Genomic DNA, 19,507 nt, shown 5'->3' on the forward strand with positions numbered 1-19,507 from the left:
ATGGACACCCTTGATCTTTCAAAACTCTTTCATCAGATTCTGACATCTGACACCGTTTTTTCTGTATTTTTATTTATCAGAATCAGAAATACTTAATTGATCCCCAAGGGGAAACTGCGGTTCATTAGTCGCCCTGATGTCAGCATAAAGATTTATAGCTGTTATGTTTATTTATTCAAAAGGGACCTTGTCCAGTTTAACACATAAATGTTTCATCTTAGAGCTAATTTGTATCTGCACTTCCTCAGCAGGTCAAGACACAGCACAATAACATAATAATACAAAGTTGTAAAAAAGAGAGAGAAAAACACACACTGGACAAATACAACAGCACACAATATAAAGTGATACAAAGGAGATATGAGATAATGTAACATAAAACTACACAAAAGACACATCACACACAAAACACACAATGAAAAGCTACACACAATAGTGCATCACAAGTGAATGCTTGTCAAACTGAAAACCGGTTATGAAGTCCAGATTTCAAGGTCAGTGGGTACAGAGCTGAGTGGCTTTTAACGGTCTTTTCAAGGTGCTCTTAAAGGTGCTGATAGAGTTGCAGCTCGTCACATCGTCGGGCAGCGTTCCACTGATTTGTAGCTTTTACAGAAAAATCTGAATCCCAAAATGCAGAGCAATGAAACAGTATGTTACAGTCTCATTCAGAGGACAATCTTGAGGCTCTAATAGAACTTACTGAGCAAGTAAACACAAAGTCACACAGTGGGGGATGGGCCAAAACATGTAGAATTTTATAAACCACAAATACCGGTGAAAATAATCAAAAATCTTCGGTCAGTAAATTGTATTTCCTTGGTATCCTAAAGTGATGAAAATGCAGTGGCTTCTTGTCTGAAGTTTTTAAGGTTTGTCTGTATAAGGGCTCTACTACTCAGGCTGTAATAATGACAAAGACGTATAAATTAATACAGAGTTTACAGTTTATTACCAAGATTTAGAAAACTTACAAACAGGTTCACAGCTTCAGGTCTTCAGGCACAAGCCAGTTTAGAGAAGACAAGACTGGCCAATTTTTAACTTCTGGCCATTCCCTTCTGGAAAGATATGACAGGTGAAGAGAAGCTTGATAGTGAGCGGAGACGACTTGCACATTCTGAATTACATTCATTTCAACAAGTTGAAGAAAAAAGAAAAGAAAAAAAGACAAGATAGATTTGGTTTGCATATCGTGGATACTGCTTTAAACAAACTTGTCAACCACACGCACGTCATGGTGAGATCACAAGCCAGCCAGCCGAGAACTTCGAATCACCAATCATGAAAGTTAACTTCACAGGAACACAGCGATGTAGCCACAAGCCATACAAATGTCTCCAAAGTATGAAGTACACACATGTTGAGTTTTAAAAATCCCGTCACCAGTTTCTCTGCATTATCCCAATATTCAGATTTGTGAAACTGGTAAACACAATAGAAAAGATTCACTCCGGATACAAAGGCTGTATGAAACGTTACATTATCTCGTAGGGACATCTCACTTGCTAGTGAAAAAAAGGAACTGCATAGGCTACTTATTGATTGCCATAACCCCTGTCAACATCTTCCCGAGTCAGAGTGCTACTGAGAATCAACAGTTAACCTCACGTGAAGAGCTTTGGCCAGCTTCTGACACGAACAATTAAAGAGCGAGAAGATTTTACAATTTAAAGACAGTTACTAAGAATTCACTACATGTAAACAATACAAGAGGTAAACCCCTCCACGCACATCTTTTCTTTTAAAACTTTTAACAAGTATCTTTAAAAACATTATTTACATACTATAATAACAGGGTTTGGCACTTTTTTTTTGCAAGAGAGACGAGAAAAGAGATACTTCTGTACGCAGCAGGCTATATTTTGTTTGCTTTTTTGTGACACAGCAGTCGTAGATAGTTCACAGGTCAGTACAAGTGGCATGGAGCACCAAAGAAGCGTTGATGAAAGATATTTTATTCCTACAATTTCTGGTATTATCATAAGTCTGATGTCTGATGAGGAGTGCTACACGACTAATTATAAAATTGCTAAAAGGTGTGTTGCAGTTTAACATGATAATTGTGTTTACTACAGTCATTGTTTTAAACACTGACTGATGTAACTGCATACATGGAAAAGAAAAAGCTGAGAATGCACCTGTTTAACATTATTTAAACCTTAGCAACACATAAAGTCCACTGCTATTTCAGATAGATACAGTCAGTATTTATGGAAACATTCACACAATATCACATCCTTTTACACTGAGGGGGAAAACAAAGCAAATGATACCACATTGAGGAGTTGCTGTGCGGCTTTCTGCACGTCAAATAATCAAATAATTTTTGACATTTTTTGAAACTGGTCCAGCATAAAGCAACAGCAGCTGCAAAACAGGCTGCAATGCAACCACTCTGGGCATATTTACGCCATCAATTTATGCCCACTACAAGTGCTTGCTTTTGCCACTGACGGACTCAGATTATTTTTTCAATAGTTTGACAAGATAGACCTTTTTGTTGAGATCCTTTTCGACCACAGACAGCCCTAAAATCGTTTTCGTCAAACCCACCAGACTCAATTTAAATAAACAGTTTAAATTGTTCTTTCTACTCTCGAACAATCACCAAATCTGATTTTGCTGAAATAAACTTGTAATTCACCCCGTTGAATGTGAAAATATGCTGACTATACATGCTAAAATTACTTTTTATTTAAATGGAGTCTGGTGGGTTGTTGTCAAGGCTGTTTCTGCTCTAGGGCTTAAAAAGTCCTGCACGATAACATTATATTTTCAAAACATAGGCGAATAGTGCTGAGTAATGTTAGTGCTGCTCTATTGTCTTGAAATGTGCACGAAATTCAATAAAACATTAAGCTAGTCTATTTCATGATAGCGTTAATGGCTGTAGGGTACTGAGATTATGTTAAGTAAGTGGAATAGTGTATCTTACATGAGTTTAAAATAAAAAATAAAACGTACGGTTTCACAGCATTTAAAGCCTGGAGGAAAGGACAGTTTTCCCTCTTGCTAACTCCTCCACACTCACCACGACCCCTAAACTATGACCACTGACTGTATCTATGGGAAACACTCATCAGGATGGAAATTTATTTAGCAATGTCGGCAAAAAAACAAATAAACATTATATAAAATTTCACATATTTATAAAAAAAAACTCCACATGAAATGATGAATTAGCGAAAAAACTGCTACGATTTTCTCTGTTCTGAGTTTTGGTGAGTAGATTCTAGGTATATTTCCTGCCTCTCAGTATGTGTTACTTGTCTTTTAAAAGAGCAAGTACAGAAAATAAAGCACTGTTCAAGCTCTCATTTAATACTGTCATGGCTCTTGTAACACTGTCTGATATCGTGTGTGTGTGTGTGTGCGTGTGTGTGCGCGCGAGTACAATTCTCACTCTCATTGTGATGCTAAGAGAAGGAAGATGATTTCATCATTACTTAGACGTCATAATTTCTTTTGCCAATGACCTTGTGAAGGTATCAAAACAAGAAGTGTTGGTGCAGTGGTGACACACGCCGAAAACAGTGACTCCTCCCTCTTCACGCTACCTTCAGGGTGCTACCATACGCCTGCTGCACAACCACCTGCACGTTGTCAACGATGAAGTCGAAAGCCATGCTCCAAACCGACTCCACCGACTGCTGCATGAGCCTGCAGGGAGAGGATCAAAAGGCAACATAAAAAATCGAAACAAAACAGAAAGGGAGGTAGGAGGTGGTATGGAGGGCAAAAAGTACAGTTCTGTTTTTATGCACCAACAGCTGGAACAGACCGCCCATACAAATAAGAGATGCAGCGTCAGTCAAGAGTTTGAAGTTAGTTTTAAGAAGCAGCTCAAGACCCATTTCTGCTCTTGCTTTTAATTAATTCCACCTTCCATTTATTTTTTCACGTATTATGGTTGTTATTTCTAATAAACCTACTTTATGCTTTTTATGCACCTTTAGCGTTGAGACTTTTGATGTTTAATATTTGTTTTCCACCTCTTGGCTTGTTTGCAACTTATTTCCAGAGTTATGGTACCCATGTGCTGTTTAATGATTTGATTTATTTTATATTTATAAATATATATTTCTCTATATTGTTAGGTTTTAATTTTTAGCACGTAAAGCACTTTGATCTGCATTTTATGCATAAAAGGTGATATAAAAATAAATATTATTATGTTTATTAGACCGTGGCATACCTTTTCATGTATTTTATAATCAAATCCAGCTTCTCCAGATCTTTATCCTCGATCAGATCAGTGCAGTATTTCACCACCTGCAGGATGTCCTCCTCCATGGGTTCTAACCAAAAATTTGAAAAAGTATTTTAAATGCATGACAACATAGACATGTGCATTAGTAGGCAACTACTAACTAACTAACAGAGCTGTTCTTCAACGTATACCTGTTATGGTGGTGACCCATTCTCGTAGGAGTGTTTTAATGTCCGTTAGGTCATAGGCTCCAGCCAACGCTGGAGCAGGGCGAGGAATGAATTTGGACAGAGACTCCGGGATGTCTGGGTCTGAGCTCGATGTGGAGGGACCGTTTTCCGTCTGGGAGGGGAAAACAAGTGTCAGTCATAAAGTGTCTACCTTCACATAGTGCCACCATCTTCATGTTCTTGGCTCACCTTTAAAATGTTCATCGGTTCCCGTGGTTTCATAGGAGATGGCAGGGTTTTGGCCGGGCTGTTTGTCACGTGACGCTTCTTCAGAGGAGAAGGACCTTTTTTAACAGGACTCCCTGCATTTTTTCTCTTGTAGTGCCGCTTCACCCGACCAATGCCGACTCCGAGTCCTGACTGTTTTAGCTGCAACAATGGATTCTTCTGCTCTGCTGCTGAGACACCAAGAAGAAAAATGTGATATAAAAAGAATAGGATTCCTGATAATAGTAGGATTAAAAAAGCAAAAGCAAAATACGTCAATTTACCACTACTTCACTTTGAGACTTACACATTTTTGTCTGGGGCTGGACGTTTGTTACACGGTTGTAGGCAGACTTCAGTTCATCCTGGAGCTCTTTGGGAAGGGCAGCAAATACATCAGGATCAACCTGCAGTCCGAAAACGAAGAGACAAACTCTCAAACAGTGACATCAGCTTTGTACAGTGTGAGACTTATTTGCACACAGGTGAAAAGCTTTTATCCTTTCAGTAAAGGCGCCTCTTACAGATATGATATGAAACTTTTCTAATATGTAATTTTTCAGTTGTGTATTTACATTATCCCAAACATCCCAAATCCTGACAAATCTGTAATTTTATTGAAGGACACGATCCGTGTCATTTGATCGATGTTGCCTGTCAGTAGCGTCATATTCATTTTGCGCATGAGTCCGGGCAGTCTGCCAGATGCTATCATAAACTAACTTTTTATTCAGGTTTAAGCCACATTTTAATGATAAACTTTTTAGATCTTGGTTGTTTTTCACTGCATGTTTTAATTGGATGAAGGATGAGGAAAAGTGGCAGCTTGGCTCCAGCATCTGCTACACCCAGCAGTAAGTGCGAAACACTGTTTAACATGAAACTAATTTATTGTTTAAATATCAGTTTAAATCATCAGCTCTGTCTGTTCTGGAGAGGAAGAGACCTCCACAAATAATTCTGCTGCAGGTAAAACTCGGCCAAACTATGAACACTGAAGGAATCCTAATCATGAGAAACTGACTGCAAATGATGTCACTGCTCTGACTTTTGTTATTGTTTTGATTAAGAGACCAGCAGAAGCAGCAGAAAATTACATATTGTATGTTTAAGGATTAAATGCATCTAATTTCTTTAACAGACCCCATATCAAATGTGCACATTTTTCTGTGACAATTTGGGCTTTTGACAGATAAATCGATTATTTAGAAAAGGCAGAATCTAAAACGGTTACATCTTTACCTGTGAGAAGTTTGGTAGTTCCAGTACAATTCCTGGACTGTCTGGCTGGTTTGGAATCTGGAGAAGCAACGTCCCTACAGGTGGAGTGTAGAGAGCAGGACCAGGAGCAGGACCGGGGGCAGGAGGACGAGATTTCAGAGATGGAGGCGGAGGAGCGGAGGGCTGTGGACTGGGTGACTGACGGTTACTTGGTCTCCTATCGCGATTAGTCCACGACTGCTCCACTTGTTCTCTCAGTTCTGCGGGCAACGCCTCCAACACAGAGCGGTCCACCTTTGACATCATGAAGAAACAGAAGTTGTCGAAAATATTTCTGCTTCTGTTTAATCAATCGGACATTTTCTTCACGTCTTTACCTGCGAAGGAGAGGGGACCTCAATACTGAAGTTGAGACGTGCTCGAGAATTTTTTGGAGTTTGTCTGCACGCCTGCTGGTCTCTGCTCGTCCCTGGGACCGGCTCAGGAGAGGACAGAGGATGGGAAGAGGAGCGAGATGACACGTCCGTGTTTGAGGAAGTCTTTTCTTGATGTGTGTTGTTGTCGGCAGCATCTGTAACGTTGATTTTAAAGTTAACAGATTTCACAGACAACAACAGAGACATAAACTGAAACACAAAGACTTTACACAAACCTTTGTTGCTGGATTTGGCAACAAGCAACATGTCTTTGATGGAGCGTGTCCCCGGGCCCATGGAGTCCTGGGGGACAGAGTTATGTCCATCAAGAAGCTGAACCTGGATGCCGACCCCTCTCATGTCCTGAACCTGCAACTTCATGGCGTGGAACAGCTTGATGACCGCAGCGGCAATCAGCTGACCGCTGTCAGTGGACTGAGCGAGCATCACAGTCCTGAGGGAAGAGGGGACAGACACAGATGAGTCTACAGAGACATAATGACACGGACAAGCAACTGTTAAAGGACATTCATCAATCTCTTGTAACATTCAGGGATTACAGTCTCTTTCCTACCTGGCTAGATTATCACATATGCCATGACCACCGTATTTAGCCGGCTCCAGCGGCGCTCCAACCTTGCGAACCATGACCTTAAGGGTAACTCTGCGACCTCGCAGCCCCGCTTCGCGTAAACGTTTTTGCACCTCCATGGCCAAGTTTGTCAAGAAAGACTCTGCCTCATCAACCTTGTCACAGAAGAAGAGAGACATGAGGGTTAGAGAGACACAGGTGGGAAACACAGGGAAGACTTAAAGATTCAAGACCTTTATTTGTCCCTGAGGGGAGATTGGATTTGGCGCAGTGGTAATAAACACAACACACAGCTATACACACAAGATTAAAAAAAAAACCACACATAATAAAAAAAAAAAAAAATAAATAAATACAGGAGGAAAAATGTGAGAATTTGAGTTAAAAAAAGTTTAGTGAATAATAAGAAAAACAAAAAGAAAAATAAGGAAAGAAGTTAGTTACTTAAGTTTCAGAGTTGAGCGGTGAAATAACAGAGTAATAAGGAGAATTTATACTCATTAGTTCTGGCTGTTGTTTATAAGAAACCAAGTATAAAAAAGATTCTTTAACAAAAGAAAAAAAGAGAAAGAAAGATAAAAGAAATATGAAGAAATACAGAAAAAAATAAGAACAAAAATACAATAGGAAACAAATAAATACAGAAATAAATAAAAACTAAAAATTAAAAAAAATACAGACAAAGAATAAAGTGCAGGAAGAAATACAGAAAGAAAGAAATAAAGACAGAAAGAAATACAGAAAGAAAGACATGCGAAAGAAAAAACAGAGAACAGACAAAAAAAGGAAAGATATATGAAAGAAATACACAAAGAAAGAAAGAAATACAGAGAGAAAGAAAGAAAGAAAGTACAAAATGCAAAAACATGGAACAGAATATAGCACAGGAGAATGAAAGCAGGTCTAACCTTCGTAAAACGGATGTTGTAGTTCATCTCAGCAGAGACCGACTTCCTCTCCTTCTCGTAGCGGACGGGCCGGTCATCGAGGCCCCTGCAGAAGCGGAACAGGGTTTGTCCGGTCCGAGGACCAAACTTCTTTTGCAGCTGAGACAGAGACACCTGCTGGAGGTCCCCACATGACCTCACACCCATAGCAGCCAGCTTCCTGCCCATAACAGGCCCAACACCTACAGAGAGAAATGACAAATAATCAAATATTTACTACAACAAAGAACTGCATGCTGATGGTGATGACCAGCAGGTGGAGCTGTATCTACCTGGTAAGCTGGTCACAGGCAGGTCCCGGATAAAATCATCCACCTCCTCAGACTTTAAGAGGTGCTGCCCGTCTGGCTTGGCCTTGCGGGTCGCCAGCCGAGCCAGCAGGATGTTGGACCCTGAACAGATGAGCAGTCAGTTTGAGTTTGTAAAACAGGCTCGCTGTCTTGATGTATTTTACAGCATGAGATGCACATCAACTCACCCATGCCCACTGAAGCACAGCATCCCGTTTTCTCCTTGATGTCCGCTCTGATCGCACTCGCCAGATCTTCTGGGTTGATGCCCAACTCGGCCAAAAGAGAAGAGCCGTCTATCAACACTTCATCACAGCTCAGAGCTTCAATGTCGTGGGTGTAACTGCAAAAACAAATACACGAGAAGGTGTGCTTTAGGTGATTATAATGATATAATAAACTTTATTTATATGGCACTTTTCTTAACAAGCTTATGTGTTCTTTAGAAAAAAAAACAAGCACATAAATCCAAAAACAACAATAAAACAGTAATAAAATAAAATGCAAACAACAGAAGGATCATAAAAACATAAAAGCACCAGGGGAAAACATAAAGCTTAAAAAAGTACAATAAAATGGCCAAGGAGGGATGATAAAATCCAGCTACATATTAAATATTCAGAAATGCTTACCCATAAAATAAAGTTATGTGAAGGGATTTAAATTCAGATCCAGCAGGGAGGTCTTCTTACCTGGCCAGAGTCTCATACATGGTGAGCGCCACCTCTTTATAAGCCTCAAAATCATACGGGACAGACTGCAGCGAGGGACACAGCTGCTTTGCTTTGCCAAAAAACATCCCATTTCTGACGCCTGCCTGCCTGTGAGAGACAACCGATTCCACTTAGTACAAAATGCAGATATTTGGGCTGTTTAATATAAATGTCATGAGCGTGTGTTTATATCTTACCTGGCCTCGTAACTGCAGGATGCGATCTCTGCCATAGAGAGAGTGGAAGCATCCTGGTTGACTCCGTTGGTGTGTGACTCCGGACTCTCTTGTGAAGGAGTTCTGTGTAAATCTTCATCTGAGGGGCAGAACAAGGGCAATCTTAGCCAAATAAAGCAAGAGATGTACAGCAAAATGCAGTGATAAATAAAATGTGTTTTTTGGAAAAATAGTAGTGTTAAACTGGTGCTTGGTGCTAAATTGTTATAATCTGAATGAATCTGAAAATTAAACAACTAAAAATCCCAAATCTAAAACACAAATGTCACACCATGAGTTGAGGAGAGAGAACACCAAAATCCCGAAACCACTATCAAGTATATCAAATGTGACATACGATCGTGATAATACGTGATAATCCATAAAAATGTAAATGATCTGCTGTTCACATTTAACATTAACAAGTGGGAAATATCTGGTATTTCTTGGCCTTTTTCTGGGCCATTTGGTATTTCTCACTCTGCATGTGAGATCCCAAAGCTTTGATTCCCATCATGAGTTGAAGAAAAGGAATGTATTAAATTACTGAACAAAAAAAAGGATGTTAATTATTATTTTGAGATTTTACAATGCAATGTGAGAAAAAATGATTCATATATCTTACTTCCTATGTCTGAGCATTTTCAGACTTTTGAAAGATTAATTTTTGTCAATTTAATACCAATTAAGGCATTATTTTTACATTTAGAATTTCAATGCCTTTTAAGACTTTTTAAGGATCTGCAGGAACCCTGGGGTATGACGATCTCACCGGATTGAGGATGAATATGTTTATTCTGGTAGTACTGCTGCTCCAGCAGAGGGTGGGCCCCGGGCCTCAGGGGCACTCGGCCCTGTCCACGGTTACTGGTCACAGCTACTGGCTTCCCTGCAAGACAACCATGAAGTCAGCAAGCAGCACTGACTGGATGTATGAGAGTATTCTATGAGCACGTTTCACTGGCAGCACACAAACAAACAAAAGGCGTCTTACCTTTGAGATCTGGTCGATGTCGGATCCCCACAGACACGAAGAAACAGTCCATGTCCACATGAAGAATACAAGATTTGATACTTGAGGTTGTTGACGTACCTGAATAAATACATACCAGATCATTAGAGGAGAGCTTTACAAAAAGGCATGAACACAGCATCTAAGTCCGATTTAACTGAAAGGGGAATACACATGCAACACAAGTACTGTGGCAACCTCCTAAATTAACAGAAACACAGATACAGGGTTCCTGCAGCTTGAGTAAAGTAATATTTAAGGCTTTTTAATGTCACTTGGACTTAAGTTTAAGACCGAACTTCTAATAACCAAAATTGAAGGACAGTTTTATTTTGCACAAATGCTTATTTCAACATAAAACATTATGTTTCTTGTCCAGTGCAAACAACAAAGACAATAAAACCATTATATAATAAAAAATGTATCTATTTGTTTTACCAAGAGTAGAAGGAAAAATCTGGCACTTCTGGTCAGTTTTCTTGGAGATTTTGTGTTTCTGATTCTGCACGTGAGATTGGACTACTTGATTCCCATAATGACGAGTTAAAGATGACTTTACTAAACTATTTCATCAGAAATAGTTATTACAAGGTATTTTGAGATTTTACATTGAAATGTTAGAAAAAAAGATTCATAAAATCCTACTTCCAATGTCTGAGCATTTTAAGACCTTTGTAAGATTAATTTGTCATTTTAATACAAATTAGGGCCTTATTTTTAGATTAATTCGATCAATGCCTTTTAAGACTTGTTAAGGATCCACAGGAACCCTGCAGATATTGTCAATATCTGAAATCGCAGAGAACATTTTGTTATTATTTCAGTACTAGAACATGGACTTCTAGATCTTAGGAGTGCTTCTTTGCTTATTCATGATGATTTACCCCATTTTTAAAGATGTCTTTACACACAGTGAAATTGAGAAAGAGGAATGAAGTGATAATACTGTGTCTGTCTGAACCTTATCTGGAAGAGTTGCGGTTTTAGCAGGCAGGATTGTATGAGAAAAAACAATGAAATGAGCCTTCCTTTCCTACCTCGACTATCAGCAGAGCGCTGGGCCGCAGATTTCCTCAGTCTATCTTTCCCAGGGAAGGAGGCGCCCCCCGCTGCTTTTCGCTTGCTGTGCAGCTCATTGACATACTCAGAGAAGCCCGACCTCCATGTGGAGATCTGGTGTAAACGTGAGTGAGAGTAGAACTCAGAGATCAAACCGCCTGTCTGGGCCAGCAGCTGTGCTGAAGACTTCGATGACAATGAAGACTTCTCAGAGGGGGGCTCTGGTTTGGCTGTGGCGCTGGTCGTGTTTGGCGTCGCAGGATCAGATGAGAAGGCATTGTGGTGACTTCCATTGAGTCGGATTGGAGAATGTGAAAGGGAGCGAGACTCAGGTGAAAGAGGAGTCTTTTCTGGACTTGAATCAACTTGACGGGATGGCTGAAACTGTTTTGGGATTAGTTGGCTTTCGGTGGCTTTTACAGCCTCCTGGTAGGAGGGTGGTGGAGGTTTAGGTCTCTGCTCATTGGCTCCATGTGAGGTGGATTGCTTCTGAAAGACAGGAGACTTATCGGACTGCTTTGGAGGACTGTGGGGGAACTCATAGGGGTCAGGTTTGCTCTGATACTGCACTGGAGGACTCTGGGGTTTATCCTCTGAACTCTTGAGTCTGCATTGAGGCAGTTCCTTGTCATCAGAGAGTTCATCTGTAACAGGGGACAGATCCTCTGGCTTTAAGGCACCATTAACAAGGTGAGTGTGTCCGTTTGTCAGGTGGGTTTCCTTCAGCACCTGTGGGAGAGGATCTTCTTTGCCACACTCGTGCATTTCATTCATTTTTGAATGGCTCATCACATCCAATGAGGTCTGCAGTGATCCGTTTCTGTGAGATGAAGAGAGAAAAGAGGAGACGTCTTACTGAACAAGAGTAAAAGATACATTTTCCAACAAAACAATGACATAAGTAATCCCTTTCAGTCATAACTTATGACCCACTAGAAGTATGCAGTAGTGTATATTTCTGCAGTAACTCTGCCCTCAGCCTGCACTTCCTTTTTTTAAAGATTTTTTTTTCTGTTTTTTGCCTTTATTGTGTATAGGACAGCTAAAGCATGAAAGGGGGAGAGGGGGGATGACATGCAGTTTGCTGCATGTCATCCCCTCTATTTCCCCCTTTCTCCCCCTTACTGCAGGTTGGAGTCGAACCTGCCTCTGCTGCAGCAAGGACACAACCTCTGTACACGCCCCTGAACATCCCAAACACAGAGAAGAAAGAGTGTGTACCCCCACAACACTGACATGAGGTCAGGGCTTTAGTAAAAGGCTGCAATCAAATTTCAGAGTGTAAGCAGCAAACATGCAAACATAGAGAGACGAATCCATATACTGCAAAACATAGTGGATGTGACGTTGCCGCTATAATGCAAGCTATCAAAGACTAAGAGCAATCTGTTTCTGTAAAAATACACAACACTGAGACTAAAATGTCCATGCAGATCGTGTACGCGTGATTATGATTATTTACAACTAGATATTGCTATACAAATGCAGGTCTATTTACAAGTGCAGGTCCATATGGAGACTGACTCACTCACCGGAGCCAGCCTCAAGAGGCCACTGAAGTAACTGGAGGTTGCTGCTTTGGTGAATCGCCAGACGGTAGCGAAGCTTTCATTTTTACTCATGACCGTTTTTACAAAAAGTAACCAACTATCCTGCGTAGTATATCTTTAATGTGACAAGATGTTCCAATTCTGTGAGCAAAAACTCGATAATCTCTACTTAAAGTTTAGAAAAGTTTGCATACTCACATTTTTAATTCCTTGCAGCCACTCTGGGCGCTGTTGCAAGAAGACTTGATCTGAGGTTGTGGTTGGCTAGCTCTCTGCTGCTGGAGATTAGTGTGAGGTGTTTGAAGAGTAGACTGTAGGTGCTTTTTGGGGCTCGGATTAGAAAGCAGGTGTTGAGCGTGTGCATTGAGGTAAGTGGACGCCATGTGACTTGGTCGGGGGTTAATGAACTGTGCTGCAGAGTTTTGCTGGATGGACTGAGGTTGGATGTTGTCTTGGTTGAGTCGACTGTGGCTGGGTTTTGGGGTTGAGTTATTCTGGCAGCTGGACGAGGACTGCTCCTGCTTGAGTACAGAGTGCTGAACGCTGAGCTGTGGCAGGTGAAGCTTTTGATGGACGTTTGGCTGAAGCAGGTTGTGACTGGGTCCTGCCATCTCTGACGTCTGGCGCAGAGTCATGCCAGGGAAGAGTGGACCCTTGTGTTTAGTGTAAAGCTGGTACTGCAGGTAAGGCAGGAGACGCCCAGCCTTGATACTGTTTTAAACAGATGACAACATAAAAACAGTGATTCATTTCACAGTGATTCATTTCACAGTCACAATACTAAATAAGCAAAAACATGCTCCAATCACACACCTGCTAAAACTCCACACTTTCATTCCTCCTTTATTGATTCAGTAAAATCTGTATTTTCTGATCACTGCACCTGTTTTTAAATTAGCTTGTCTGGAGTCCTGTACATACTGTGACGTTTTAATTTCGTCTTTTATTGCACCAGCTGCATCTGTGTTTTCCTGTCTTGAGCTGACCTGCCTCCTGTTCTGCCTCTTCGTTAGGTCGTCAGGGAAAATATTCAATATAACTACCTGTCAGTGATCCAGTCTGGCTTGATGATCTTTTCCCCTTTGAGCTCCTGAATTTTGCTGTTTGGCAAGTTATTGGCGATGATGTGTGTGGTCTTGGAGCGAGAGTAGTAGACGTGGAACTGGCCGCCGTGCAGCATCATCAGTCTGCGTAGCTCATCTGAACTGGGCTCTGCTCACAAACAGGCAAACAAAGAAAAAATAATTAAGAATCATTAATTATCATTAATAATTAAGAATCTAAACAAAAGTCCTACTTATAGAGCTGCACAAAACGTCACAAACACAGGAAACATATACACGTGTTAAGAAAAAATAGAGCCAGTATTCACATGAACCAGTACCTATGAAAAGTGAAGAAAAAATCTACATTTTTTTAACAAGTACACCGAGCTCTGTAACCCATTTTGGATTTTTTTTTCCTTTTGCATTACTAACGATTGATATGCTAATGACAATAAATATTTACATAATCATACCGTCGAAAGAATTACAGACTCATCAGAGCATTTCAGTGAGGCTGGTGTAGCCAGAGGATATGTGGGCAAAGACCTCCTCTTCCATGTGCTGCTTACTGTTTACAGTTTGATGAGCAACTTGAGACAGGTCCAGACAGCATTTCAGCTAATCTCTATGAACAAAAATCTGCATATGAATGCACATAAATCAGAAAAAAAAGTGAAATTTTCATCATATGATAGACTACATTTAACTATTATTATTACTATGTTCTCTGCTGTGGTTTTTTGTGTTTTCAGCATGTCTGTTTAATAACTTGAAAATCTGAAAATAAAGTTTACCAAAAAAAAGAAAGAAAGTTAGTATTAGGTAAAATCACAGAGAAAAATACTTATCTGGGTCATTCTTGGAAAACATATACAGTAAATTACCCTTCTGTCTTAAGGACCATCTGATAAAATTATGAGGTGGATTCTTTTTCTTTCCTTTTTCATCTACCTTGTATTTTGTTCAGAAAAAAATAACACTGCAAAGTATGGCTTGCTTTTTTGTCGACCTATCGAGATGCACAGTACAGAGATTATATATTTTTATGTAAGTATGTGTATGTATATATGTACATATGTATATCTGAGTAAATGTCTAAGTGCTTTTTTTACTGTGTCTCTTACTGCTGTATTGTAACTACATCTTTTATAATGTGCCATATTGTTCAATAGAAATATTAAACAAACAAAAAAATTACGAAGGGGAGAAGAGAGACAAACTAGGGATTTGTAAAATTACAGATACTCTATAGCATGGGGTTACCTGTGTATCCATTGACATAGATGGCCACTCCACTGAAAATGTTGGAGCATGCACCGTCCTTCTGTTTTTCTCTGGGGGCATCGAGTTTAAACTGCTCATCCAGCTTAGAAACTTTGGCAGCCATGTAACCTCCCTGCAAACATAAAGGAGAGCAGTGACAGAATAAGGTTAGAAAATCATTCACAACTGTGCCTGCCGAATCCCGCTGCTAAAACGACCACTTAGGACAGTTCATGTCAAGTCATATTCCTGCCACATATACATGGTATGTAAGTTTGTGGTTTGCTAAATAATGCCCAAAAAATGATGTTTGGCCATTCAATGTCAATATCAGGGCTGCCATTAACAATTATTTTCATTGTCAATTAATGTGCTGAAGATTTGAAAAACATTGTTTTAATTATATATATATATATATTTCATTTTTTTTCCTTTATAGATTCACATACATAACACATACATGTTGCTGTGTGTACATTAGGGCTTTAAAAAATACTTTACCTCTTCAGCTATACACATATTAGATATTGTCAAATTACTGTCTTCCCCCTATGGTGATACTACTGTTATTATGGGATGTTATTGGGCTTATACGCAGCTCCTAAGCCGTGTTAAAGCTTTGTCTGGCAGTGTAGCATTTAGCTAATTAGACAGTGACTACTGATCTGCTTCAGGCTCTTAGCTGCTTTAATGAAATTGCAGGGGGTGTAGAAAAACAGGGTGGTTCCTTTCCAGTTTCCCAGTGACACTGTGCATCTCACTATAGATAAACCAAGTCATATATTTTTGCATTTCTCCCAACACAGCATTAACAGCTGCATTCAACTATCTCCCATAAGGTTACACTTCTCAGACAGCCTTAAAGCATACCCTTTTCCTTTACACTGCCTTCTCCACCCACTAATGAATGAAAACATATTTGAAATTGTATTTTATATAAATTTCAATAATCTTATCTTTGCACCTCTTGTCTGCACTTTTGCTATTTTAATGGTGGTTTTTATTTTATTTTTTTACATGATTTAGTGATTATTTTTTGCCTTTTATATCTCATCTTATCTCTTTTATTGAGAATCTGTATCTTTTAATATTTTTTATAGAAAACACTTTGATTTGCCCTCGTGTACAAAACGTGCCTTGTCTTCAGAGCAGTCATGTCCTCAAACTGGGGTCATCTCTGCCTTACATTGTTATTTATGATGACAGGACAGATACTCACCCTCTCAGCCCAACCATTGTCACCACTGGCATAGGCTCTCTTCTTTGCCCACCCATCTCGACTCATATTGAGCTACCTGAAAGCACAAGAGGAGCCAATTATCGATACTGAGTCATACAAGGTCCATCTGGGTTCAGACTCTAAACTGCACACAGTTTAGTGCTTTGGTAAGTGATGGGGTTATTTTTAGAACTATTTAGAGGATAAATGCCTTTGTGATGCACACAAATAACTTCTCATTCATCCTGAAATGATGCTGGCTGTCAAAACTAATCAGATAACGGACTTTTCAGAGGAGGGGAGTGGCTAGGGTGAGACTTTGTTGGGGGGGTAGTCTTTTTTTGATCCTCTCTACACCATTAATTAGTTATTTGATTTATAAAAAATACTCTTATGGTTTTTTAATGCTCAGATTGTATTTTAATCTAAAAGAAGCATTTGTCACATAATATGTCCAAGGACCTTTAGAAATGTAAAAATCCAATAATAATTTATGTTTTGCAAGTTTCGGACTATGATGAATAACAAAAATTAGCAGTAAATAACAATAAAATAGAACCATTTTCAGAATCAGAATCAGAATCAGAATCAGAAAAAGAGTTATTGCCAGGTATAGTTAACACAATACGAGGAATTTGTTCTGGTGGGTTGGTGCAACATAAATATAGAAAAAAAAACAAAAAAAAACAGATAAAATAGAAGATGCAATAAAAAAATATAAAATATAAATAAATATAATATATATAAATAATATAAATAATAACATATAAAAAATATAAAATATAAAAGTACGAGTCTATACAATATATAAAATATAATATAATTAATTTGTATGCCCCTCTCCTGAGCCATAATAAACAAACAAATTCACTTCCCAGTGTTTGAAATCATTATCACACGTGCCTCCTCCTCTTTGCACCACCCGCTCCCCTCTCATAAATAACGAACAGTCCCTAAATGTTTACCAGTCATTTCAACAGCCAACTTATTGATAAGGTTAATACATTTTTGGAGAAGTAAGCATTTCCTGAGTGCTGCTAGTCTACAAATCTTTCTCGGGTGCAAGCCAAATGACAAAGAAAAGCACCGGCAATAGCTAATATATATGGAGGTTGTGCTGTGAATGTATTACTGTGGTTTAATTTAAATTTTGCATGACTGGTAGGATACTGGTTTTGCGCTCAGTGTTGAGTCCAAGGGCATGCCCGGACAGGTCTTCAGCCATTGACAGGTAGGTTACAACAGAGCCCCATGTGGCACTTTGTCACATTATTTCATGTAGCTGCTAACAGTAAGTTAGCTTAGCCTCTCTAAAGCGACGCTCTGCTAGTTAATCGAACATGTAACTGCGCCACGACACGACCGTATTATCGTGTCAATTCATGCCAGCAAAAAAAATATAAGTGTGTTGACTGCACTCACGAACAATGCTGGCAAAAGCAGCTAGCAAACAATAGGCACTCTATCTGACTTTGTAACTTCAATTCGGTGTTAATCTGTAAACAAACAACAGTGCTGAGTGGTTGTTGGCTAACAGAAGTCACTTGTTTTTACCTTTTTATCCTGTCAGACTGGGTTGTTCGCCACAGACTTCTCTCTGCAGATACTGAGCGACACAAACGTTATGTGCGCGCTGATTTCGAGGCAAAAGACCAAAGCAAAGCGAAATGGAAATCGTCCAGACTGTTAGCTCGACTCCTCAGCCTCGGCTCTGTTGTTTCGTGAACTCCTTTTGGTGAACTGAGATCCCCTTATTCTGCGTTGCTGCCACGCCATGTCTCTTCAACGTTTACGCTCTCCCTCCCAGTCCTTTTGCTCTCCATTTCTACCGCCTCAGTCCTCTGCTTTCCCTTTTCTCTCTGAGCGTCAAGCGAAGAAGAAGAAACACGGTGGTTCCGGAGAAGTTTTTCAAAATAAAACATTCGATTCGAATTGTCAATGAGAGGGGTAAAATTGAATGAATGTTTTGAATAGGGGTCAACAGATTATCGGAGTCGATATTTGGCATTTTGACAGATATCCGTATCAGTGTTTTACTTTAATAGTCCCCAATAAAATTAATTAATTAAAAAATGCAAATAAGGTGTCAGAATGGGATAAAGGTAATTAAAGTTTTGTGTTGGAGTTGCTTATGTTCCATGTTATAAATTTTGAAGGATAGATTTTGTAAATGTATATCGGTTTCATTAACTATTAATAATCGGTATTGGTATCGGTTGCATTGCATGGTTTTGCTGTGCAGGAATGCTCTCTTTTGGCATACTCTGTTTACGGACATTTTGTACTTTATTGCCCACATTAAAACATTTGTTAGAAAAGAAATCAAAAAGTAATACAATTTTGTGAGTTTTATTACTTTGATAAAGTAACTGCAAATTGTTACATTGCTTATAATAGGGTATTGTGGGGCGGCTGTGGCTCAGAGGTAGAGTGGGTCGTAATTGGAAGGTCAGCGGTTCGATCCCCAGCTCCTCTGGACAACATGTCGAAGTATCCTTGGGCAAGATACTGAACCCCAAATTGCTCCTGATGCTGCGTCATCAGAGTGTGAGTGTGTGTGTGAATGATTACTGAGTAGCAGGTGGCACCTTGTATGGTAGCCTCGGCCACCAGTGTGTGAATGTGTGTGTGAATGGGTGAACGTGACATGTAGTGTGAAAGCGCTTTGAGTGGTCAATAAGACTAGAAAAGCGCTATACAAGTATAGTCCATTTACCATTTATCTGGTATTATAAAACCTATTACAGTTCAAAAACAACTTTCCCCACACTTTTATAATACAATAATAAGAAAATTATGTTTAATGGCACATAATTTATATTGATTATACTTTTGTTGTTGTATTTTAGTCTGACCATTACCCATTGGCTTGTCAAATTCAGAATAGTAACGTGTATGTGTGGGGCAAAACAAAACAAAACCGAGTTTTATATTGAAAAACAATGTGCGCAGAGCTTCCTGTTTTCTTGTAGCTTTTTGTAGCTAACTTGACGCAGCTCGTCCCCGGCTTCTTGTTTTTAGCATCAAGTTGTTAATGCTGCCACTATGCGGGCAACTGAGTGCATGTCACCTGAAATGACTGTAACAGCTCTTGGGAAGCTTTGTACAGTTTTTAAAACCACCCACTCTGTTACTTTCACACCGATTTACTCATCGAGGCTCGACGTGATCAGGAGAGCCGTCGGTGTGAAGCTGTTTGGTGTAAATCTTTGGTTATCGCTCTCTCGCAGATTGATCACCTTTGAAAATGTGTCTCTGTGGCTTAAATCGGGAGTTTTGTGCTCTCAGGACGCCCACACCGCCCGCTCTTCTGC

General features: G+C 39.6%; 1 protein-coding gene across 3 annotated transcripts; it reads right to left on the bottom strand.

Annotated features, from left to right (window-relative positions):
* Window positions 1-929: 929 nt before the first annotated feature.
* rev1 (REV1 DNA directed polymerase) lies at window positions 930-18,053 on the bottom strand. 3 transcript variants are annotated; one of them, XM_042494499.2, is made up of 22 exons: window positions 17,748-18,053; window positions 16,194-16,269; window positions 14,975-15,107; window positions 13,709-13,877; window positions 12,864-13,376; window positions 11,094-11,935; window positions 10,039-10,137; window positions 9,817-9,933; window positions 9,027-9,144; window positions 8,809-8,937; window positions 8,305-8,459; window positions 8,099-8,218; window positions 7,788-8,008; window positions 6,862-7,034; window positions 6,524-6,741; window positions 6,249-6,442; window positions 5,893-6,165; window positions 4,958-5,057; window positions 4,633-4,838; window positions 4,405-4,555; window positions 4,199-4,301; window positions 930-3,663 (listed from the first exon to the last, which is right to left on the bottom strand). In XM_042494499.2, the coding sequence occupies exons 2-22, from the start codon at window positions 16,257-16,259 to the stop codon at window positions 3,552-3,554; spliced, it is 4,212 nt and encodes a 1,403-aa protein (XP_042350433.2). In that variant the 5' UTR covers window positions 16,260-16,269; window positions 17,748-18,053; the 3' UTR covers window positions 930-3,551. The 3 variants fall into 3 exon arrangements, with proteins under 3 accessions (XP_042350433.2, XP_042350432.2, XP_042350431.2); XM_042494498.2 differs by having other exon boundaries at window positions 4,633-4,841; XM_042494497.2 differs by having other exon boundaries at window positions 4,633-4,841; window positions 6,249-6,741.
* Window positions 18,054-19,507: the final 1,454 nt, after the last annotated feature.

Source organism: Plectropomus leopardus, chromosome 10, assembly GCF_026936395.1.
Source record: "Plectropomus leopardus strain MGB_pleo_1.0 chromosome 10, ASM2693639v1, whole genome shotgun sequence".
Lineage (NCBI taxonomy): Eukaryota > Metazoa > Chordata > Actinopteri > Perciformes > Serranidae > Plectropomus > Plectropomus leopardus.

Excerpts from the sequence above, each read along its gene's own strand:
- rev1 (XM_042494497.2), bottom strand. The coding sequence starts at position 16,259 with ATGAGTCGAGATGGGTGGGCAAAGAAGAGAGCCTATGCCAGTGGTGAC. Across the intron at positions 15,108-16,193 it reads ACAATGGTTGGGCTGAGAGG|GGAGGTTACATGGCTGCCAA; the intron begins GTGAGTATCTGT and ends TTATGTTTGCAG. Across the intron at positions 9,145-9,816 it reads ACATATTCATCCTCAATCCG|ATGAAGATTTACACAGAACT; the intron begins GTGAGATCGTCA and ends TCTGCCCCTCAG.